At 41.9% G+C, this 24968-nt stretch overlaps 1 protein-coding gene across 6 annotated transcripts in view; it reads left to right on the forward strand.

The window, feature by feature from the left end:
• NHSL1 (NHS like 1) overlaps nucleotides 1-24968 on the forward strand; it is a 174663-nt gene that overhangs the window by 59670 nt on the left and 90025 nt on the right. Inside the window, exon 1 of one of the 6 annotated variants that reach the window (XM_056488665.1) lies at nucleotides 13585-14341. The exons of 4 other annotated variants lie outside the window; for them this stretch is intronic. In XM_056488665.1, coding sequence (XP_056344640.1) covers nucleotides 14137-14341 — 205 coding nt within the window. In that variant the 5' untranslated portion in view covers nucleotides 13585-14136. Of the gene's footprint in view, nucleotides 1-13584; nucleotides 14342-24968 lie in introns of those variants that run through there. One more of the 6 variants, XM_056488666.1, reaches the window with a different exon arrangement.

Consider the following 24968-nt stretch of genomic DNA (forward strand, 5'->3'; position numbering starts at 1 on the left):
GTGCTTTTGTCCTAAATTCACTGCTGATGCAGGAAAAATTAAATGGGAGAGGCAGAAAATAGATGAAGTACAAATCTTGTGACAGTAATTGATAGCTAGGTGGAGACATCCAGCCAGAGCTGCCTGCTTACCTTTATACACACCCAGTTTAGTGTGATTGAGCAAGAGATTTTATACAGAGCTGGTAAAGAAAGGCAGGGAGGTGGGTTTGCTAGTGACAGTCCCACTCTGCTCATCTCAGATGTTGCTACTTTGTGCTTAAAAAAAAACAACTGTGGAATTGCACTTTTCAGAATGAGAGCTTTTTAAAGTCTGAATAAAATCTGAGTGTACTTAATGATGAAATTTTAAAAAAATTGAGATCAGATTTTCAGTAAACTCTCTGATTAAAATAAGCACTGTGGGATAAGATTTTAAGTTTCATTAATTACTGAGCAAAATAATTTTAGCCCCTTGTGCTAATTTTTGGCTGTGTTTTTTTGGGAAGAGTGTGTGTTATTGGTTTGTACTGGCTAAAGCCTTTACAGCCATATGGAAAGATTTCTTACTTTCATACAGCTGCTGCTGCAGTTCTTGCTTCTCTTCTAACCCTTGGGATCTTGCAGAACTTTTGTTAATCTGCTTGTTCTCGCTGCTTGGAGATGAGTTAACTACTTAACAAACTACTTTCACTACTAAGGGTGTGCATCCAATTATCCAATAATGAAAACCTGTATTTTTTCTTGCTTCCACCCTGATGGGGCATTACCATAATTTCACTCATTAACCATCAGTTAAAATTATTGTATGCAAGCATTCAGCACCCTCCCCAGAAAAGCATCCCTTATCCTGCTCTAGCTGCATTCCTGCAGTCTAACTCCTTCCATTGCAGAGAATCTGGCTAAGATTTTCCCACCTGTAAAAAGAAGTGAGTTTAAGCAAAGCACTTGGGATCTTGAGCTCACCCACCAAAAAAATCTTTAAATATGAAAACAAAAAGCATTTTTAACACCTCTTGGGATTTGAACTTTTATGATGTTTAGGTTGTGTGAATTTCTGCATCCCCCAAATTAAATTTTGAAATTTTCCCTTTTCTTTGAAGATAAAAGACATGACTCTTGCCCAGACACGGGACTCCCAAGAACTGGGATGTGGGAAGAAGCAGTGCAAATATGATTCACCCTGGATTTTGCAGAAATTGGCAGCACTGTGAAAGGCATTGGGGGAATGGTGCACATGGATGCTGCTTCCCCCCACACCCTGCATGCAGAGCAGCTCTGTGCTTGCTCTGTGCTATCTTGCCTTCCTTGGCTTGGTTTCCCACTTGCACTATCCTGGGAAGCTGCGTAAGGGGAGGGAGTGATATTGGAGAGAATGTTTGATGAAGTGAAAGATATTTTCTCATGTGTCAGTTTGTGGCTCTGACTAACAGTGTCCATGACTGGAGAAGAAAGCAGTGATTATGGAGAAGCTGTGGGATGGGGAGGGAAGGTAGGAGGAGGCCAGCCTCCCTGCAAGGAGACAGCAGACCCAGTTTTACAGGCAGAACCTGTAGGACAACTGCAGATGAACCTCTAGTGAAGACATGCAAAGGCAACAGCCCTCTCTAAGCTTCAAACCAGCTGCTAGTGCCTAAAGGATGAGTGTCTGCCCAGTGGACCTGCTGCTGAAGGCAGGGAGGGTATTTTAAAATGTATCTTGAGCTGTTTTTCCGAGAAGGGGCGTGTGCATGTTCTGTGCTTTGGTTGAGGAGTGAGTTTGTGTGTGCACACCTCAGCTGCAAGGCAGTGACATCTCTTTTCCATCAGGGCTGGAATGTCAGGGATGCCTGTCCTACCCTCACTTACATGGCTGACTTGTCTTTTTGGTTTTTTCTCTCTGAGCTTACCACTCTAGCACAGAAATATATTTTTGCCCTGTCTTGTACTGGCTTTCTGCAGTATGGTCTGAAGCTGAAAGGTTCCATGAAAAATCAAAAGTGTTGAAAGCCAAGTAGCAGGCAACAGCATTGTCAAGGAAGCCTGGAGTTAGAAAATTTGTAAGGGAAACAAGTTTCTCTGGAATTAAGGTGGAAATACACTTCCACTTAATTTCAATGGGTGAACAAATTGTGATGTTTATAGTTGGCTGACAATGTAGAAATAACTCATGAACCAAAAGAAAAGTTTACTTCAGAAGACAGCTCTCAAATTATTTACCTTGGCTTCATCCTTCCCTGGACTGAGGAGAACATAATGATGTTCCCTCTCTTGATCTCTGTCTTGGCTGTTTGCTGAGATGCTTTTGGATATAATTCTTAGTATAGGAGGGAACTTCCAAAATAGCAAAACTGATTGCCAAACATAAAAAAAAAAAAAGGAAGTCTGCATCCAGTAATGACATTCTGGAGATCCTGGATGCCATATTCCTTTTCTGCCATCTCAATAAATTTTCCACAAGTTTTTATGAAGTGTTTTGAGTCTATTTTGGTGGTATAATTCACATGAATGTTTGAGTGCTCTCTTTGCTCAACCCTGACCTCACTCCTATGGAGATTTTTTTTTTATTTTTTCCTGTGCTGAAAACTGCCAAAGACTTCAGCCATCATTTTCCCACACACAGTGGAAATAAAACACTTAAAAAAAACAAAACAACCAACCCACACCGAAGAAACACCATTCCAAAGAGATTTTCCCGCAAAAGAAGAGTTCTGTTTGAAAATCAAAGTGGTTGTTAGGTTTGGTTTTTGGTTGTTTTTTTTTTTTTTTTTTTTTTTTTTTTACTCTGAAGTACAAGCTGAATAGATATCCAGGTAAATACTATGCTTGGACCTTCCTTTCCTTATCAGGACTCTGAATTTGTTCACCAGAGAGCTGGGGAGTTTGCAGAACTCCTGGACAGTTGTAGCCTTGGGGCTACAGCAGCTTAACCTGCTGCACCCTGCTGTAGGAGGAGCTCCTGTTCTTTCAGTGCCCATGTCCACCCTTCTCCAGGTTACAGAGTCCTGGGCTGTGCTGCACAGCTGGTTTGGGGCCATGAGCTGCCTGGCTGCAGTGACTTAGATTCAGAAATCCCAGCATTTCTGGGGCTTGCAGTCACAGTGTGTGGGGCAGTGCCTGGAGCTGCTGTGCTTGCACAGGATGAGCCCAGCTGAGCTGCACCCAGAGGGCTGGGAAGGACAGGAGCTTGCTCTCCTGGTTTTACTTGAGAGCAAGAGGAAAGGTCCTTTGTAATGCCTTCACCTCAGGGCAGATCCATTGACTACCCTACCTGCAGGAGGGTGGGCTGCAAGACCTTTGCTGGTGAATGTTGCAAGGGGTGTTTTTGAGATGCTCACAGTAACCCCCAAAGCACCCAGAATTTGGGAGCCATAAAGGAGCTGCATTGTTATTTAGTTTCTTTATTAATTGGCACACTTTTTCTTTTTTCTATCAAGACAAACCTCATAGGATACTAAGTTGGCAATCAAACTGGTTATTAAGATGTCTTTTAACATTGCTGAAGGATGCTGGCAGGTTGCAAATATTTTAGCCAGTATGTGATATTATTTATTTATTCATTCCCTTCCTGAGTGATGTTCAGAGCTGTCAATCTGTTGCATTTTACTGGCCCTAAACTAAGCAGAATGACTCAGGTTCCTGTAACCAGAGCAGCCCTTCATAAATTAAGGTCAGTTGGGTGCAGCCTTGTAACAACAGCCTGTAGAAACAGCCTCAGACCAAGGCATCTTTTGTTAACCAGAGGAATATTAACTACACTGGGAGTTCCTGAAAGTGGGTGGTTTCTACTGCCAAGCTCAGCAACGCTTTGTCATAATGAAAAAACAATACTGTCTGCAAGTAGGGATTGAAAGTGTCTCCTCACATCTGTTTGTCTAAGCTTGGGAAAAGGTGCCATTGGATGAGAGTAGCAAATCCTGCTGTGACTGTGCTTGTGCTTGAGGGGAAAGCCTTAAATGCCAGCAAATAACCAGGCATCTTTCATGAAGCTAGTTTTAATTTATTTTTAGACTTGATTAATAGTTACTGCAATATTTGCCTTGCACATTTTTAAATGGAATGCTTTAAAAAAATCTTGTTTAATATGTGATCCCTTCTGTGTAATTGTGCTCTCATACAATGTCTTTGGTGAGAATGAACTAGCAGAGTTTTACCCAGAATTGTTTGGAAGATACCAGTGTGGAAAGCAGAGATGACTCACAGTGCCTTGGAGGAAGAAGAGCTAGCAGTTAACCACAGAGCATGGCATTATCTCTATGCCAAAGCTGGCTAGGAGAGCCAGCATATTTTCCACTTCACTATGTGGGGGAAAAAGTACTCCAGAGAAATATTGGCTCTCTAAGCAATCTTGATAATCTTGTCAACTTGATGAGTTTAGAACAGCTGTAACATGGGAGGCATGTGAATCAAAAGAAGGTTGTAGTTCCCATCTAGAAACCATTGTTATTTTTATTTGATGAATAAATACCTATGAAGCACTCTCATTTTTGGTGGATTCCCCTGGGTGAATAAACTTGGTTGCACAACAAGAATGTGGTATGTAATGGATAGAGCTCATGATTAGATAATATGTATTTCTGCATAAATTTATTTTGTATCTAATCCCATGTGTCTGTATTCTTATTTCTTTAGGAATATCTACATGGCATCTCTTTCTACTGCAGGCAATTTGCCAGATGCCTGTAAATAAGGAATATCTACTGCAAGTAAAATAATAAGTATCTCTTACTTCTCAGTGTAATTTGTTTGCCATTTCCATTTAGTGATATACTGTTTTTGTTGGGGAAGGTGGCTTGACTTTACAGGCAGAATTTCATTAAAAACACGTCAGTTAAATCTTCATTTTGATTTTGTTACAATAAAAATCTATCTTTTACTGTACAGAGTTGAATAATTTCTTTTGGGGGAGGTGTTTAGTTTAAATTAATTTGACATATCCTGTTATGTCTAGTGGCCTTTACTTACACAGAAAATACAGTAAGAAAAGGGTTGGCTTCCATTTTGGGTCCTTCTTTTTCTCACCAATCACCTTCTGCAAGATGTAAAGACATATTATTGCTGTGCTGACCTGGGACCTGGGCATATTCCCCTGCAGATCTAATGTTCCACTTCTTTTTGTGTAAGTGTGGAAGCTTGGGTATCCAGCTCTAGCCATGTTCCTAGTTTCTGCCAAGGATAAGGTGAAAGACCTCATGATGTACTGGATTTAGCATGTGGGCTGCCAGTTGTGCCAAAAGAAAAAAAAAAAAAAAAAAAAAAAAAAAAAACCCAAAAAAATAATGGCGTAGATGAAAGCAACATTTTGGCGTTGGCCATAGGAAAAGTCCAGCTGAAGGATACATCAGGAGTGATTCTTGGTTTCCAAGCAGCTGAAAAGGAAGGCTTTGAAGAACTGGGTGATGAGTATCTTAGAGCTGCTTTCAGGCTGGCAGGGTAGTCCAAGCAGATTGTCTTGTGGGCAGGCAAAAGCACCAGGTGAAGACTAGGGCTGTAATTTAGTCCACTGGTAAATAGTGAAATGTCTGGATGATTCATTTAACAATTATTATCAAGGTGTGAATCTTTTTGGCCCTGATGAAACCACCTGAAATAGTGATTGGTGGTTGGCATTGGCTGTGAGGAGGCAGTGAGTCTACTTTCTAAACTCTCCTGCTGGGGAGAAGTGGGTTTGGGGTGTTGCTATTGTGGGAGACATCCAATGGGCTCTCAACAGATTAGTATCTGATGAACAAACGTTTTTTACACCTGTAATTTCAATAGTATGTGACTTCTCTTTCACTTTCTACCCCTCCCACCCTGTATTGCAGCGAGTGCCAGAAGGTGAGCTTTCTTTAGATACATAAACAAGATGATGTGGTGCAAATTACAGAAGACTGCAAAGCCTTGATTTAGTTTCTCTGTGCTGTGATTTAAGAATTGATACTCTTGGGTTTTTAACTGTGACTAAGCAACTGTTTAGTTGAGGCTGATTATTTCAAATGCCAGTGGTTGAGAGGTAGCATCAGATTATTCCTGCTGCTAGCGTGAATGTCCTTATTTATCCCTTCTCTTCTGCTGAGGATAACTTGGACTTATTTTTGCAATTTTACCTCTAGTTCTCACCTTATTTTTGCAGCTGATGAATGTGAACACTTCCCATATCTCAAATATTTAATTTAGGGGGGAGCACAGCTCTGCAGGATCGACCCTGCACACTATTCTTCTGTATTCTTAGATTTTTTTCTACCTACAAACTTCTGTTGGTAGGGGAAAATATTTAAGTGTTTCAGATTGAAAAAAAACAATAAAAATCAAAGTTGATCTCAGACCTGTATATGGCAGAAGGGGAAATTGCAGGGAGGGAGAAAAAAATTCTTGTTGGTGATGGTGCTCCTGCTGAATATGTGGATGTGTACATATGGAGTGAGCACATGCACAGGCTCTTCATACAGAGAGAGCACATAAATAGGCCATATGTTCATTATTTTAGAATTTTCTTTTGCATTTTCATCAAGATTTTAACAGAGTAATTTTAACTGGAAATAAATATGACTATGTAGGACAGTAAGACACAAATTCAGTGTTTTCCTCCTCACCCTCTGTGTGTCAGCAACATTCCTTGTGCTCATCCTCCACCTAGAAATGAGTTTCTTTTAACCTAGGGCCTGTTGTCAGGAAGGGAGGAGATTGCAGCATTCTTCCAGGTGTGGTGGGGCTGAGTCTCATTTACAAATTTTGTCCAGAGTTGCAACACATGCCTCTGTACTTACCATGTGCCAGGCTTAGCTGGCATGTAAACATAGCAATAAACTGAAAAAAAACTAAAAAAAAAACTAAAAAAAAAAAAAAGCAGCCCTATACCTGTGCACACACATGCAAATATGAGCCCTTTGTCTGTCTTCTGAAGCTCAGTATTTATGCATGGTTTACAAAAACAGCACATGCTTAGATTGGTTCCTAGAAGAGGCTTACATACAGTTTCAGTAAGGTAAATAATTTTGCTGATTTGGCTGTGAAGTAATTTTGAAATGTCTTTTAAATATATGGGACTCAAGACAAAAAGATGTGCACAAACAGCATTTGTATCTATAGGAAGAAATGCTTTCCTGTGTTTTATATATCAAACAGTGAAACCTGTTTATATGACCTGTTTATATGAGCTGTGTTTTCAGAATGGTCAGGTCTGCCTAAATGACTCACAAGGTCTAAAGTTCCTTTTTTAGCATTTTATTACTGTCACATCTTAGTAAGGTTTATTAAATTGTATATTTTGTAATTCAAAAGGTATGTAAATACAAACAGGAAAAAAGTAAAGAAAATTAAGAATAAGGATTTCTGAGATACTGATGGTTCTTCCCTGCTTTTTCTTTAGCCGCTGCCTCCTTTCTTCTTCTTTGTGGTTCTCTTATCTACAAAAACATTTAGATTAGTGTGCTAATTAGTTTATGTTAACCAGCAGAGGGCTTCCACCTCAAAGCAAACAGCCTTATCCCTTCTGCAGTTTCCCTGGTATCCTCTTAATCAGAGAAGTGGGGAAAAGACATTTATTTAGTTCCTTCCCTGCTGGCAGGACACATAATCTTCAATTACATGTTAACTAATTTTTTTATACAGTTTGTTTTTAACTGACTTCCAGTTACTTTCAATACAGCTATCAGCATTTTCACAGCAAACTTGGATGATTCTGTAGAAGTTTCTTGTGCTTCACCAAAGTCTCCTATTTCTAAATTTCTGGTGTGTTGCAAAGTTTCTGAGCAGTCAGGTATTAAAAGTGTTTTAAGCCCCTTCTTAGGATGAGCACTGCATAAAAAAAAAGTAAAATAGTAGGAGAGACTAAACTGATCTTACAATTTAGATTAAAGCAGTGCAAGTTGAGTTTATAAACTGGTGTTCATTGTGGTGCTCCAGAGCAAAGAGGAGTACCTGTGGATGCAGGATACCACACAAGCACACAGCTTTCCTGGGAGGTTGGAGTCCCCTGCGAGACACGGGGTGGTTTCGTTCAGAGCATCCTTCGTGCCAGCTGTGCCAGTGGTTTGGAGTGGGTGGGTCAGTGCAGGGTGGCAGAGGGGTGCTGAGCTGCTGAGTGCTGCTGGAAAACCTCTCCAGTTTCCCTCCCAGACTCCGTAAGTGACTTCCCGTGTTGATCAGAACTGCTGTTGATAACTTCTGGTGATTCAGCAAACAGATGAGTGCCTGGAGGGAAAAAAACCCACAATCTTCGGGCAGAAAACTTACTCTGTCTGCAAAAGTTCTATACTTAGGTAGTTAATCTTCCCAGTCTATCAGCACTTGGGATGTGTTGGCTAACACTTGTGAGCAGTGTGTTTTTCCAGTTTTTCCCTGGCCAAAGCCCCAGCTGTGGAAAGGAGGTGACCCTATGGCCAGGGGATTCTAAAAAACATTGTGTGTTATGAAAGCAGGAGCCCCACAGCCTAGGAGAACGCGTGCAGGAATCGAGGCGGTGACTACATTTAGTGGGAGCTGTTAGCAGAGCTGTCTTAATTAGTGAGTTGTCATGCCCGAATGAAAAACCACTAAAATTGTTAATTACTTTTCAAGCAGAGATAATAACAGCTTTCTGCAGGCAAACTGCGGAAAGATAAGTCACTGCCGTGTGTCGCCGTAACTGTGTCGCTGCTGAGGTCGTTTCCCGGCTGGATCCCGGCCGGATCCCTGCTGCCACCTGCCGGCTTCCCTGCCGCTCCCGCTCCCGGCCCGGCGCTGCCCTGGCTGCGCTGCTGCTCGGCACGGCTGCCCCTGAGCTCCCCAAACTCGGGCACCAAAGCCCTCTTCTCGTCCCCCTGCCTAGTACGACAGCATCAAACCTGGGGCAGGAAAAGCTCGTCCGTGGGTAGGCAAGGCTGGAACTTGGCGCAGTTCAAGCCCTTTCCTCCTGCACCCCTCGGAATATCATAGAATCATTTCACCTGGAAAGCAGCTCTAAGATCACCGAGTTCAGCTGCTGGCCCAGCACTGCCACGTCCACCGCTGAGCCCTGTCCCCAGGTGTTACACCTACAGGTCTTTTAAATGCCTCAAGGGAATCAATCACAATCTTACCTGGCAAAGCTCAATACTTGAAACTGCTCCTGCCATCAGTAATTGCCCTACTCCTTGCAAACTTGCCAGCAGGTTTTCTATGAAATTTGAGGTTTGCATTAGTTCTGGAATTACACTGATGAAGAGAGCCAAAAGCTTGTGAATGCATTTGTATACGATTGAAGCAGGTGGGTGTCTGTCTCTATGTGTAGTTAACTTGTCTGTTCTTTTGGCATCAAAGGATTTTAGAGAAAAACAGTTTGTTTTTTTTTTCTAGGCAATCCTGGCATTGGTTCTGCCCCTCTTACAAATATCTTTTTGGCTAACAACCAGCTTGTACTGCTTGTGTTCCTTGCTCAATTTCTCTCTCTCTCAGTAAGAGCCATCATTATCCCTACATACAGCTGCTGCTGAGGGGAGAACCAGCTCCAGGTTAGCCTAGCACTTTATAGAAACTGTACCCCTGTTTTTACAGAATTTCCCTATCAAAGCAAATGCAGCTGTTGAATCAGAGAAAACATTGTCCTGGTGCAGTGAATCCTTCTGGGACACAGAAGCTGAAAGGAAGAAGAGAGACTGGTGGCAGGTGCATCATACAGACCTGTCCAAAAGCTGGTTTATCCTCTAAAGGATAAAATAGTTGTCTGCAGTCTGATTTTTTTTTTTTCCCCCCTTGTGGACCTAATAAAGTCGAAAATGCAGATGGGCTGCTTGGAAGCAGTCCTACAGTATAAAACTTCCTCCTCCTTTAGTTTTGGTATGGTGTATTATTAAATGGAAAAAACAAAACAAAACAAAAGGGTAAAAAACAGAAAGGAAGTTTTTCTTTGTAATTAGGGCATTCAAAGGCTCTGTAAGGGTTGTGATAGAAACAATTAATAGTCATTGCTTTTGTGTGAGACAGGGCCTACTTAAGTAGGTCGCAAGGCTGGTAGCCAGAAGACCTACTTTCTTTTCTTAGCTTTGCTGCTTATCCTTTCTGTGATTTTGGGCAAGTAACTTCATTTTTGTTCCTTTATTTCTTTACAATTTTTTTCCCCTCGCAGGTCCATTCACACTGGGAGGGAAGGAGTTTCTCACTTATGTGCCCTGCACATAAAAAGGGACACAACCTTAACTGGAAGTTTGAGGCCCTCTTACACCAAAATGCTCTCTGTGGCTGCTTTGCTGTAAATAATCATGCAGGAATATGGATTACTTTGTGGGTTTGCTATGCCAGCATTTCATAGGGTACCTGTAAAAGAACAGGCATGGTGTAAATAAAGACCTCTGATATAAGTCAGGTTGATAAGGTTTCAAAACTGACTGAAATTCCCACACATCTGCCTGGAGATGATGAGTGCACTGGGGACCATACATAGCTGATCTGGGGGTGTTGGGACAGTTCCTGTGATTCTTTCTCAGGGCTGCAGCAAAAGCTTTTCCAGGATGGGATGAGACTGCAGGGAAGGTGTTTTCAATGGGCTTTTGCCAGCGCTTAATCCAAATGGCTTTGTGACTGGCTGATGATGAGTTGTTACCACCTGAAGGAAAACACCCAGCAAGCCTGGGAGAGAGGTGTCCTCTCAGCTGTTGGAGGATGAGCCATCCCAGCAAGCTGTAATTGTGAATCACCCATGTTACTGTCTCCTTGAGTCATGAGACATGATAGACTAGGAAATGCAGGAATTAACATGTGGATTTTGCCAAGAGCCCAAAACGGAGCACGTCTGTGGTGTTTTGGGGTATTTGTCTTTCTGCTTTTTTTATTTTTTACACTGACCCAAAACCTTTTCTGTGAAACTTTTTTTGGCTGTTTTTTCTGGCGCTGGGAGAACACAGTGGCTGTGAACCATGAATGTGTGTTCGCTTAACAAGTTCTAGAGAATTCTTAGACCAGGCTGTGATACATGGCAAAAATCCTGATGGTGTGTGTGACTATGCTTATTTGGTCTCGTTCACCTCTAAAAATTTATAAATAAGGGCAGGGGATGGAAACAGTGTAACTTTCTACTTCAAGCCCTGTGTTTCTTCCTCTGTGATTCCTTCGTGTTTTTTTACTGAGATGGACCTGTATTTAAAAAAGTAGAAATAATGTCTTAATCTTTACATACATAACCTGGAAAATATGAAGCCTATGTACTTGTCTTGATAAGGGAAAAAACAGGTTGGAAAATTAGTGTAGCTTATTACAAGTGTATCCTGTTTCTTCTATATGGCTTTGTAGAGTGTTTTACATAATTAAATTTAAGCCTTCACAGTGTTTCAGATTCTAAAATTTCCAACTCCTTGGCCTCGTATTTGGCTAGTGATTAAAGAATGGCTTAACTTGCAACAGTTACTCAACATATATTGTTTTTCAAATGGCAATTGCTGTTTTCTCTTGATCTTGGGAAATTTATTTTTGATCCACAAGTATAAGGATATATGCTGATACTAACCTTGTCACCTAGAAATAAGAAGCATTCTGCATTGGTTACAGTGTTGAAGTGTATAGCAATGAATATTTTCCTGCAATGAAATCGAATGATAGCAAACTGAGGAAAGCATTGCACTACTCTGTTTACTGTAGTAATGGAAATGTTATGGTCAGTCACGGTCATGGTCATGCCCTTGCATCACCAAGTTGTGACTCAGCACCGTGTTAAAAAGGCAGAGGTACACACAGGTCAGGAAAATTCCTGAAATTAAATTGCTGCCTAGACTCTGGGCAGCCCTCTGGGATTTACCCTGGCATTTTGGGTTAACCTGAAAGGGTTTCCTTCGTGTTGGTTCCTCTGATCTTCTGTTTCTAAGTAGTACAGTGGAGAGAAGATGACTCTGATTCTGCAGTTCCTACCGGGGTTTTTATACATCTGGCTCTGTATAATTTAGCCAGTAATAGCTGCGGTAGTTTACAGTTCTCTGTACTTTTCAGTACTGGCAATTCTAAATGTTTGCTCTTTGTCAAAAGAACTAAGTTGACTTTAAGCATGGTGTTTGATTATTTGATTTTTATATTAAATCCTGCCTATTTTGTACTCGAGCTGCTCCAAAATGGAAATTTCAGTGCTTGGGTCTCTAGGGGTATCTCACTCCACATTCTCAAGTCTTCTAGTAAGCAAAAGGAAGAAAAACAAAGGAAACTTCCCAACCCTACACAGGTCTCTTGTCTCATCAGGGATGGGGAGTGGTGTCTGTTAACAAAGATAAAACCCCCCAAACTAGAGGGAGCTGATGACACATTGAGAAAAGCGAGTGTTAGCAGTGTGTTAGCTCCCACTCACACTCACTTAGCACACACTCAGCGTGCAGCCCCCTCCCTCCACAACCCCCTACAGCACCACTGACTTGGGGAAGTGGTGGGAGACCTGTGCATGTACATATGCATTACCTCGTTGGAGAGAGGTCAGTTTAAAAGCAGCCTATTAAATTATTTACAGAAGACAGTTGGCCAACCCATTGTGCTGTGTTAGGGGGAGCCAAAGGTCACTCTGGTGTGCCTGGTTGATTCATAGGGTAATCTGATACAGTACTTAGCTTTTTGCCTCCCAGTCAGTGGGTTAAACCTTATCCTCTTATTATGAGTCAGAGAGCCATAAGTTTCAGAAGAAGCCAGAGCCTTTGTTTTTAATGGTTTTGAAGAGACTGTGCAGCAGAATCCAGAGGGCTGCGGTAGCATCTGCCAAGGGGTTGGAGTGTGCTCTGCAATAGTGTAAATCTGAGGGGCAGCTTGGGAGCTGGAACACTGCACCCTTGTTTTCTTCTGTTCTTGTTCTTTTGATAACATCACCTGCAGCCGTTAGGATGTTAAGACATTAATGTTTGTTCTTCAGATAAAGGATATATTTTTGTGTTCTTTTTCTCCATCCTCCACCCCCCAATTTCTCGCTACCACCATCTCCTTGAGGAATCACCAGCTGATCTTACTGGCTATCTCCCACATTCAAGTCTAATTTTTTTTGCTGCAAGATAGAAACTTGTGGGGTTTTTTTGTCAACTTTTATCTTGGTGACTAATCCCAGCAAAACCCATGGGTATTGGGGTGCCTTGGTATAGCCAACTCCTGTCTGCTTTAAAATGCTCCCTTTGCCTCTCCATCTTGCAGGGTTATTCCCTTCTGGGAGCAGCACTGGCATTGGCATGCCCTGCAGCTTTCAGTAGTGCCTGACTTTGAAAACCTTTCACACTGTGGAGTGCTCTTCCTAGTTGCTAGTTCAAAGAGAAGGCAGCAGAATGTAACAGCTGGGAGTGAAACCTGTTTTATGAGCTGTAGTGACCCCCGTGAGAGCCTGATCACTAAATATCTGCTCAGATTTTGTTTATTTCTGTGCACTTTTATTTTGTTTCTTTTCCAGTGCACCACCAGTTACGGGGGCACTAATGTTTTCAGCACACTGCTCAGGATGTGGTGCGGAAAGGCTCCAGGATTTCATTTTCTCCCTCTCCAAGCCCACAGAGGTGCGCAAGTGCTCTCCTATTTTTGCACGCAGAGTTCAGAAGTTTTGCGCTGCCACTGAGCTGGCTGAGGAAAGGAGGAGTTTTGCTTTTAGGAGAGCGAGCCTATCATATTTCACTCTAATCCTAAGCGATAGCCACGCAGTCGGTTTTATTGTTAGAAGAGCCTTCCTGGAGCTCCTTCACCAGGCTTTTCTCTAAGGGAGAGCAGGGAAGCCGGAATGTGGCGGCAGAAGTGTTGTCTCTTTATTGTCCCCCGTGAGCTGTGCCATGGCAGGCTGTGATCCCTGCCCGCTCTTCCCTCCTCCTGGGCTGCTTGTGATGAGCCAGAAGAGACGGCTGGATTGCCTGCACGCTCCTGGGCAGCGATGCCAGGGACAAGAGTGGAGCTACAGCTCTTGCTGTTGAGTGGAGAATGGGGAAAACACTTGCCTCAGTGCTATCCTCTGCTCAGCCCTTACATGCTCCGCTGAGCTGCTGCAAGGTGCCACTTTCTGCTGCTTTTCTCCCCTTTGTTTTCTTTGGCAGCTCCCTAAGTGCTGCAGCAAAACAGCTTCAGGGGAGCTGCGCTGGCACAGCCACCTACCTCCATACTGGTGCTGCTTTAAAGGCAGCGGGAAGAAACCTGGACTGAAGTCGGATTGAGTTTGTTCACCCTCCCGCGAAAACCGCTGGGAAAGGGGACAGGAACAATTTCACAGAGGTCTCTTTGGAACCGACGCCAGTGGCTGGCTTGAAAAAAAATGAAAAAGGAGTGTGTTTCGAGATCTTTCAAACTCAAACAAAACCCAGGCTCCCTTTCGCGTGCTGTCAGCTGGATAAATTTCTCGTCCTTGTCGAGGCAGACAAAGAGATTGTTTCGCAGCGATGGGGAGCTCTCCTCCATGTGCGTGCAGCAGGTAGACGAGGATGACGAGAACTGGACCTACCGGAGCCGGCAGAGGAAAGGTGACCTGCTTTCTCTTTAACCCTTGCCATTGCTGCTGAAGTGTCAGCCCTGCTCCAAATGCTCTGCCCAGCTGCTCGGCTCCCACCGGGGGCCAGGAGCCGCAGGTGGGGGAGGAGGAGGAGGAAGGCAGCACAAAAGCCGAGGTGCAGCACTGCCAAGTTTTTTGGGGGGTTAAAACTGTGAAAGCTTATAGTAATTAACAGGAAAAATATTTAATTTCCCATCTGGGTACTGATTGTGTGGGATATAGGTAAGTTTTGTTTATGCTTCTTGTAACCAGAGTCTTTGGGCAGGTGCTGCAAGAACCTCTCTTCAAAATGTGGAGCCAAGAGCCATTTAAGACTCCATTCTGAATGACTGGGTGGCTTTTCTTGGATGACTGCCTCATAGCCCTGCTGGGAAAAATTTAAGGGTATTTTATTTTATGAGGGCAGACTGAGAAGAGGTCCCAGATGCAAAATAAAAGAGATGATGAGAAAGTGATGGGAACTGCTCCACAGAGAGGAGGGACATCTAGGATATGAGATAAGAGTTCTGACTGAACCCTTGAAATGTTCAGACCTGGAGTATATTTTATATGAGACTTTTAAAAAGTACTTTTATTTTTTGTGTTCTGTTTTTGGATGAAGTTTGTCAGGTCGCTAAATAACCAATGATCTCATATACCATAAATCAAAGTAAATTTCAGAAGTTTGCTCATGTGAGTTGGTGAGCTACAGCCACCAGTAGCTGGCTGGCAGGCAGCAGGGTGTGTGTGCATTCAAGGCTGAGTATACTCAGTAAAGGAAGCGATTTGGTTGTAATTTCTCTAGTGTTGCCAGAGCAGTAGTTTGTTAATAAAATGTAAGGTTGACTCAGTTGTGCTGTAAGGTCACTTTTGTAAGAGCAGGCAGGCTCTCCAAGGGCATTTGATCTTCAAAGGGCCTTTTATTTCTTTTCATTTCTGGGAGCAGTTAATAGCTATTTGATCAGATTTTCACTTCCGTGTCAGAACAGATTGTGGCTTTAGTAAATGGTTTGTCTGCAGGAACACTAACACAGGATGTATATGCTTGTGCTTTGCTCCCTGCACGCTAGGACACAACTTTAATCTGTGCTTTGAAGATTGTTTTGTAACCTACTCTGCTGCTGAAAAAACTTCTAAAAAGGGAGTTTGCATTTGCAACCAGTAATTTTTACTTTTGCCTGTTGGTATATTGATATTGCACAGCAATGCTAGATTAGTTTCTAATGCCTGTGGGATGGGATCTTGGACAGATTAGAAAAGCCACTGAGCCCTGCTGCTGGATTCTGTGTAACTTCCATAAAGCTTCTTGTGCTGCCTTCCTTAGCCTGCGCTCACGCCACAGGGCAGAGATGGGAAAGGAAGCTTTACTGATGGATTAACGGTGTATTAATTTTTCTGAGTGATTTACATAAAGAGCCCATTGTACAGGCTGGAGGGGGAGGGCAGAATTCTTCCTGTAATTGGGCAGCAGGCTATGAAAGCCTCCCTGCCTGCCTATAGAGGAGATGACAGTATGTAATTTTTGAAGGGAAGGTGTGGGGAGGTGTAGATTTTGCAGGACTTATTTCTTTTTTGAAGGAAACAATTTGACTCAACTTGTAAAATCTGCCTGGATCATAAATCTAACTGTGCATTTCTGTCTGACCAGGATCCTCTGCCAGACTGCAGGGATTGCCAGGGCTGAAGGGAGTGTGGGGTTATATGGGCAGGAAAAACTTGTCACAGCTGCAAGTCTCTTACCCTGGGCTGCGAGTCAGGCTTGCACGGTGTCAGAAGAGTTTGAGAATCCATACCTGGCAGAGTCTTAGGTTTGTGTGTTCAGAGGCAAAACCTCTGTGTGTGATAAATGGCCACTTGTGTTCTCAAATTAACTTGCTCCACTGCTCTGTTGCATTACTGCTTGCCAGACTTTGTAAAACTGAGGGCTCAAAACAGAAATGTCTCTGGTGCTCAAATTAACCACATCACTAAATTAACACAAACCAGAAAAATAAGAGGCACAGCAGACATAGCAAGTGTTATATAGAAAACCAGACTATTTTAAGTTAGATGAAATTTTAATAGTTTTCCAGCTCTCAGGATAGCTTTTCCTCCTGAGTTCTTGCTCAGGAAAATTGGTAAAAAAGGTAAAAGTCTGACAAATCACAGGCTGTCGTTCTCCTAACTGTACGTGTACAGGCAGGAGTGTTAATAACAGAAGCTGGAAATGAAGGAATTGTTATTCTTTCTGAGCTGTTTCTCTTCCTGTCTTTTTAAACCTCTTCTTTTGCCGCTCCATTGCCCCTCCAGGCTCAGACTGCATTCCCACGAGGCTGCTGGGTGACAGGCACAAGGCAGCATGTGTTGCGTGGTATTTCACCAGCAAAGTGGCTAATCTGCCTTGGCTGCAAACCGGAGCTTGCACACAGGAGCGAGCGCAGAGATTGGTTGGATTTGCCAGTTTGAAATGAGCAAGACGAACAAAAGTAAACATTCGGTAACTGCGAACCTGGGGCACACCCCGATGTCCTGCCTGGCTGATCCCTGCCTGTGTGGAAGTCAGGGGCTGCTGCTTCTTTCTCCTTTTTAAAATTTACACAGTAGTGCAGAGTGTTTTGGAGCCGCTAGCACCAATTAAGCTTCACATTTGATAAAGCTCTTAGTAAAAGAGATGGTAAAAATTGACAGTAAAATAAAGATTTGTTTTTTGAAGCATTTTTTGCTCAGCCCTCTTCATTCTCAGTCAGCTGGAGGCTGACCTTGAAATGAGGGCACGCTGTAACTCTCACACTTCTTCTTTAATCAGACTTTTAAAATCAGATGTTTTACTTTCTGGGGTAGCACACTTTTTCAGGCTGAAGCTCAGAGCATTTTTTTCATTTAACAAACACTTCATTGGAAAAATATTGAGAGGAGTATTCCTTAAAATGACAGTGCTTGGGGGTGTTGCAAAGGGTTTCTGACAGGTGGAAAAATGGGACAGTGGTTCATGTGTGTCTGTGCTGTTTATCACAAGTATAACATAGCAAGTAACTTTGAATAGAGATAACACATGGGTTAGTTCATGGCACAGGTTTCACCATATTTACTTCATTTTTTTCGAAAAGGAAATGAGTCACATGGCAGCATCAGAACACCTTAACTGAGCTTTTCTGGCCAGGTGCTGGAGAAACACAACTAGCAGTCAGGTCTGGCCACAGGTGGCAATGCATCAGAAGCAGCTCTTACACAATGAGGTTTTCCAAGCTCTCCCCCAGCTCCTGTCCCTGTTTATTGCTCTCATGTTTTACCCACTCTCTCCATTTCACTTGGTTGCTTTCCAACCTTTCTGCATCACGGAAGTTAAAAGTCTTGGCTGCTTTTTACTGCAGGTTATATTACCTGGAAAACTTATTTAGAGTTATGAGAGAAATCTTGTTTCTCAGGTAGCTGTGTGTTTTAATGACTGATCAAACCCAGTTCAGAAGTTGGCAGCCCCTGGCTTTCTGCTGTTTGCTAGCCAAGTCTCAGACTTTAATACCAAAGCATGTGAAATGCCCATTTTTTTCCCTTGCAAAACCAGTCTAAATGTGAGAATTTGTTTTAATGCTAAAAGTAATTTAAATTCATAAATAACTCCTTGTGGGCTGAGCTTTCTCTGTCCTTGCCGTGTGTCTGATGGAAGCAATCCTAACATCCTGATGACACCTCTAACCAAAGCTGTCAGTTAACTTCCTAATGACTTACCATGGTCTCAGAACATCACACTTACCAAGGGGCCAGATTTCCATAAACTGAACAATTACTGAGTTGTCACAGTAGCAGTATTGATGCGCCCTTATTATGTCAGTAAAAATGATGCCCTTTAGTTATGCCTATACTCCCTATGGTTGGTTAAATGTGCATCTTGTAAGTTTAATACTGTCACATGAATTTTTATTCCAGAGGCAGGCTTGAGACTCAAGACTTTCTGTTTTTCAGAGCTTGTATTTTCAGTGTTTTCTTTAGAAACTCAGGGTAGAGATAGGCAACTCTGATCGCACCAGAGAATCACCCCAGTCTTTAGTCCAAACAATTTTTAAATTCTAGTCAGGAATATAGTTTACAAGGGGATTTCAGGAATAGACAATCACATTTTTTAGTAATGAGATGTAAGACTACCTATAACTATTAAGTTTCCATAAGCAAGATTACCACTTAAGACTTCTTGTTGCTATTCCAATGTAAAATCACTTTATTGTGCTTTTTTTCCTGTATGTTTTTGCACAAGATCTTGTGTTCAAAGTGGGAAAAAGTCATGTCAGTTACTACACAGATAAAGACCCATAAACCCAAAGGGAGCTGTTAACATTTGTAGAAGCCATAACATGTGATGGATTGTAGTATTGGGGCGTGTATGTCTGTGAAAATGATTCTTGAAGCTATGGGCAAGTCCATAAATAATCATTTATGGAAACCTCAAAAAGCATTTGTGTAAGAGGCTGGCATAAGTCCAAAACAAATATTATATGCTTTATATACCTTTCTGTGAAAGATTTTTTTTTGTTTGTTTAGGTTGTGGGGTTCGTATGTTTTCTGTGGGATTTTTTTTGTAATAAATTAATGTTTATTTAGTAAGTATAAGCATACATATGCAAATCTGTATGTTTGAAAGGAAAAAATAATGAGAGATTTGATAAAAAAGCCTATTTTCTGTCTTCTACTACCTTTTACATATTGTAGGTTCTGTGTGCAAAGTAAAATTGGATATAGTTCTATGCATTTGTAACAATTGCTGAAGTTTATATCAAATTTTTGTGTTTGGGCTGTTGGATGTGCTTTTATGGAAGCACAGCTGGGAGCAGAGGTCCTACTTAAATTACTGATGTATGTACTGTTTGTCTTAGCATATTTTTATCATGGCACAGCAGAGGGTTCTGTAAAACTCTAATGATATACAGTGGCAAACAAAAGTTTTCATGCTGGTAAAACAGCTGTGACAGTCACAAGTCCTGCATTTAACTATAACTTGAAGTATCAACTTTTGGGTGTTTGTACAGAAAGACAAATTTAATCAAAACTTGCTTTGTCTTTCTTATGTCTTCTGGCAAATATTGCCACAGATGGGAATCTGAAAATAGGTTTGCTAAGCAAAAATTTGTAACCTACAGAAACAAGTTTAAGTCAGAAATGTTCGTATCACAAAATATCTGCATTGGCATAACAGAATCATTTGTTTAGACCCACACCTCTACTTCTGCTTTATCAAAAAAACATGGATCTAGACATCATGGTTATTTATTCTATAAAAACATTGGCAAATTCCAGTTCTTTGCTATTTCAAAAGTGCAAATATCTTTTATGTAAAAAATGACAAAATTTTTTATCTGATTGAAAGTGTTCCTGGTAAAAATAGAAGTGGAAAAAAAAATCTTACGAACTTGCTGCAGTCCTCCCTTTTTTCCCAGCTGCTATGGCAGGATGTCTGTGCCTCTCCAGGAAGCAATGAGAGGAGAAAAGCAGTCTGTGCTAAAGGACATTTCCCAGTAGAGTTTATTTATGAAGAGTTGTGGCTGGTTTCGGTGCTTACTCCAAGGGCCATAACTAATGTAAGCTAACTGTGTTGAAGAGTCTTAATCTCTCAGGGGATTGTGGAATGTTTTTTGTTAGGATGGAGGAGCTGAAGGGAAGAACAGGCTTGTGTGGCGTTGCTGAACCCATGTGTTAGAGCCACTGTATCAGAAGTGTGCTGTTCTTAGGCAGAGGGGATGTTAACCCCTGGTGTTTGAGAACTCCTGGGGCAGATCTCACTTCCTTCTGGGCAGCTCTGTGCTGCTATCAGGTGAGACCCTGACTGTCCTTGCCTTCAGCTGGACACCTTGAATTTCAGGTGCAGAGTAGTTCCAGCTGGAGTTCTCTTGGCTGATTGACCTGTAGAAGACCACAGTAGTGGGAAACACAAACAAATTGAGTAGCACCAGACTAAACCCTGTGTTTCCATTCCAAATTTGTCTTGCAGATTCTGTGCTGTTTGGATTAGTAGGGTTGCTGGTGCAGTGCTCCTTTGCTTGCTGGTTTGCAGCCATGAAGAAGCACATGAGGTGCTGTGATTTTCCTTCTGAGAGTTTGAATGGTTTCCAGTTTTACTTCATGATATATAAACTTCTCTGTACTTTTATACACTTGATACACTTTTCCTTGTTCGCAGGGTACCCTCTAATGTCCAGTTTATCCTTAGGCTGAAAACTTGGTAAATGTTTCCCCTTCACTAGAGTTCAAAACTGATGCCCCCTGACCTTCATATTTTACTCTTAAGTAGCTATATTTTATAAAGCAGGCTGGATGCTTTCCAGTGATTGGATGCACTGTTTGACTGAAACAACGTGCTGTATGTGCTTTCCCATGCACTGCTCATCGAGTAATAGAGTACATGAAAAATTCTGTTTCTATGCAGTTGCCAGCAAACTGTTTCATTAATTGTCCTCTAAAACTGAGGGGACCTTTATCTCCAGCATGGTCATAGCTTACCATTCTGGCAGAACATTGCAGATATAACGACTTCTTGTTTTTCCTCCAATCTGTTACAATTGAAAAGAAAGTGAAGCTGAGGTTAAGAATGTGGCTAAATAACTTTAGTTGATGGATTCTGAAAGGGTATTTAGCTTCTATTATAAAATTTGGAAGAATTAAATAGGGTGGATTTGACAGTTTGTGATTTAAACTGTGAAAAAAAAATCTTCTCGTCTCTTAGCTGCAGAACTTCAATAAAAATAAAGAAATTAAACTCTAGGTTTGCCATCCACCTCGTTTGTTGGGGGTTGGTTTGGATGTTTGGTTTTGCTTATATTTGTCTATTAATACAATTTATCTACCAGCCTCTCCCATTTGTAAGTGGAAACCTGTGTGTTTTTTTTGTTTTGTTTTGTTTGTGGGTTTTTTGTTTGTTTTGGTTTGGGTTTTTGTTTGTTTTGTTTTGTTTTTTCCCTGGAGAATTGAAGTATAAATGCTGTTACAACTTGAATCTAGCTTGTTGTTCCAAAGCCTGAGCTGAAGTGGGTAAAATGTAAGGCCTAGGTGCTTGTGATACCTAAGCAAGGTGTATTTTCAGCAAGTGAGCATGTATGTTGGAGAATGGCACATTTTCCATCCCAAGGAAAGGTAATTAATATGTATACCCTCTGCTCCTTCTAGAGCTTCCCTTACATATGGCATGGCAGCTTCTGCCTGGCACTTTATCTCCCTGAAGCAGATGGGTTCCCTGGCCATTGAGCAGTGGTGAACTTGTAGTGTTTGGAAGGCAATTATGGGCTGTGAATTAGGTGCTTTGCAACTGGTTAATCACTTACCCATTCACTCCAAAATAATAGATCTGAGAAGCACCGTAGAAGGTTTTCATATAAAGCTGCTCAGCAGTTGTCAGATCAAGCACCTAAGCAGAGGGAGTGTGATAGGGCTGCCTTTTGCTTGAGAGTAGCACGTGGGGAAAATAAATAGAAGTTATTCTGGTCACACTTTCTCCAGGGTAACACAGGTCCATAGTAACACTGCACCAGTGTACATTATGGATATTAGAGGGGACGGGAGGTTTCTGCCCACCCCTTCTCTCACTTCTTGCTTGAACTGGGGGCCATGTCCATGAGTCATGGTACAGGAAGCTGTGCTTACCAGTTGGCAGGTCAGGTTTGATAGGAGCAGGTCTTGGAGTGAGGCACAGCTTTGCCTCCTGCTTTGGAGGGTCACCTGCCCTACACACACTCTGTGCCTGGGTTCGTGCAGCACGTCCCCATCAGTCACGTCCCATCACACCTGCTTCTGTCACCTGCTGCCTCTCTTTCCTTTTGCTTGTTTGCATGTCTGAATTTTATTTTTTTTCTTCCCCATAGCTTTGTTTTGCATATGCAGGTGTTTGCTCCCTAATGCAGTGGGGATGCTCAGTTTATGTATTAGGCTTAATACTCTGAATCACACTCTTGCAGGCACCGTGCTAATGACTACATTAATTAAAGTGGGACTTTTGGAAGAAACAGACTCTTAATTTTGATTCTGTCATTCATGTCGAATTTTAATGTCCCTAATGAAATAGGGACAGAAATTAATGAATAGTGGAGGCTGTTGCCTTTTAGAAACTAAAATTTGTTTGTACTTGCTTGTAATTTGCATGGAGTCTTTTGTATCTTTTTCTCCCTTGTAATCCAGACTGCCAAAGAGGTGATGAGTAAGGGTGACTGATTACAGCCTACTGTACACTTACATGGAAACTCTCATCCAGGAGTTACTAATTCAATTTTATTAACCTCGAGTAATGAATGTAATGCCATATATGGTAAATACGGCATTTTCATTTCAGAATAAAATGAGGTATTGTGACATGCAGTGCCAGAATAAGGTATTAAATTCTGTGTTCGACTTGTGACCAGCTTGACCTGGTTTTGCAAAGGGAGAAGATGCCCTGCACTCAGCACCACAACTCCTTTCCCACCGGGATTCTGGCTGGCTCTGACAGTGGAGCTGTCAATAGCAAGGGGGCTGCAGCTCTTCCACGGTCTCTGTCAGACAGTCATTCAGCTGGGATGTGAGCAAGGCAGCAAATGTATTAAATTAATCAGGTCAAATACGGAATAACCCATTTTGCTCTGGCTGCTCTGTGCTGACGCTTCTCGCATGCTGGGATCTCCGGGAAGAAGCAGTTGTGTTCCTGCCCCAGGGACAACGCAGAGAACACCTCGGGGCTGTCTCCGGTTTGCAGCGAGGAAGGAATGAGAACAGGTGGGAATGCAGAAATAGTTCCCATTGCACTCCTCGTGTGAAGCTGTAACAACCTACAAATGGCTCTGTCACCCTGCCCTAGCACACTTACTGATAAGAATAATGGCTCAATTTGTTGCCCAAGGACAGCTCAGGTTAAAGTGCCAATTCTTGTAATTCTTTGTTAAGGACTTCAGTCTATTTTAGCCCATAGCTTTAAATCAGAAGAGAACTGCTTAAAGTGCTGCTGGTTTTACAGCAATTTTTCAGTGAACTATTTCTTGTTAGGTAAGCATCTCGATGGTGTGAATGAAGACAGCTCCCTAGGTAGTAGGGGCGGTGTGTCTGCACACTCACACACCTGAGGGCAGAAGAGAAACTGATTTTTCTCTTTGTCTCTTTGTGTTGGTCTGGCATTTGTTTCAGCCTTGGAGAGCGTTTTTGTTTTTTTTAAATAAAGGACCATTGCTGTGTTTGGTTACAACGTGCTGTAATTGTGCATATTTCAGGAAACAACCTGTTCTTTTCTTCTCATCCTTGTAGGATGGTGCAGCTGTCTTTGGATGCCAGGATGATAGTGGGGGAATTCATGTGTTCCTCCTGCTGCCTGTGGTTTTGGTATTCCTGATTACCCAAAGGGGCCTCAGAGCATTCCCCAGTGGCTTGTTGTTAGCAGGGTTAGTGAAACACTGGCGACATCAATATATGAGGGAGCAAGCCCTTGCCAACCTGTGGCAATTTTCTGGAGCAATGCACAGATGACTGGGTAAATGAAAGTGCCCGCGAGGGGCATTTTGGTTTTGTTTTAATAGTAAACAATATCAATAAAGCCCTGTTGCATCCATTAATCAAAGCTAATTTGGCACACAACCCTTGCAAAACAATGATTTTTTTTTTAAATTGAGAAGGAGGTCTTTCAGCAGCAGATTGAAATTACAGGATTGCCTGTTGTTTTCCCAGGCTTTTTCTTCAGAGTTTTTGCTCTAGCCTCTCTTTAAATTTAGAACCATCAGCCACTGTTTCCATATAATTAGTGGTGTTCTTCTGGTCATGTGTTAAGGCTCTGTACATTCTGGTCCTACCCGCACAACCAGGAATGCCCTCTTTGTTCAAATTCTGTGGCAAAGAAATTCCTGAATGAATTTGGAGAAGTTGGTTACAGATTCCTTTCTTGACCTACAGCAGCTCTTTAAAAGATTTTGCCCTTTCTGTGCCCTTTGTCTGAAGAGTAAGACAAACAAAAGATAAGGCGAACTAATTCATGACTTCATTGTGTTTGTTTTCTTCCTCACTTAAGGCAGAAGGCAGCCCATTCCTAAAACAATTTATTTTATTAATTTTAAGGCCAAGCACTTTGTTTCTGCACCTGCAAACACTGCTGGGTTTATTACAGAACTTTTTGTTTGCAATAATCAGAAACCACAACAGGATTTCACAAATGCTGTCTGCAGTATCTAATTGAAAACTTCACCAGTACAGCTGTAGCTAGGGTAAGAATAAAGGTTTTTCAGTGAAAATCATCTTTTGATGAAAAAAAAGACACATAGTTTAAGGACTCTACTTTGGCTCCTGAGTTTACATAGGATCAAAGTGGAACTGTGTGCTTCCTTTAAGTAAAAAGTCATCGTTTTAGGTTTAACATAGTGTTAGAGTTTTTATTGGAAGAAAATTGTTCAAATTATCGGCATAGATTTTTTTTCCATAAAATGTTTATATTGTTTCTGTTCATTCCTGCTCCTTAAAGGAATGAAAAACTCAATTTTTTCTTCTACATTTGACAGTTCGGAAAATTCTGTTTCTGATGCCAGTCTTGAAGGGTGGGACAAGGCCCTGTAGCTGCAAATCTGGAGAGTAGCTCTATACTAGCTGTTTCACTGATAATTTTAGAAAGATTAATTCATCACAAGTCACTTGCCTGCATGACTTTTTGCAGGAAT

Source organism: Oenanthe melanoleuca, chromosome 3, assembly GCF_029582105.1.
Source record: "Oenanthe melanoleuca isolate GR-GAL-2019-014 chromosome 3, OMel1.0, whole genome shotgun sequence".
NCBI lineage: Eukaryota > Metazoa > Chordata > Aves > Passeriformes > Muscicapidae > Oenanthe > Oenanthe melanoleuca.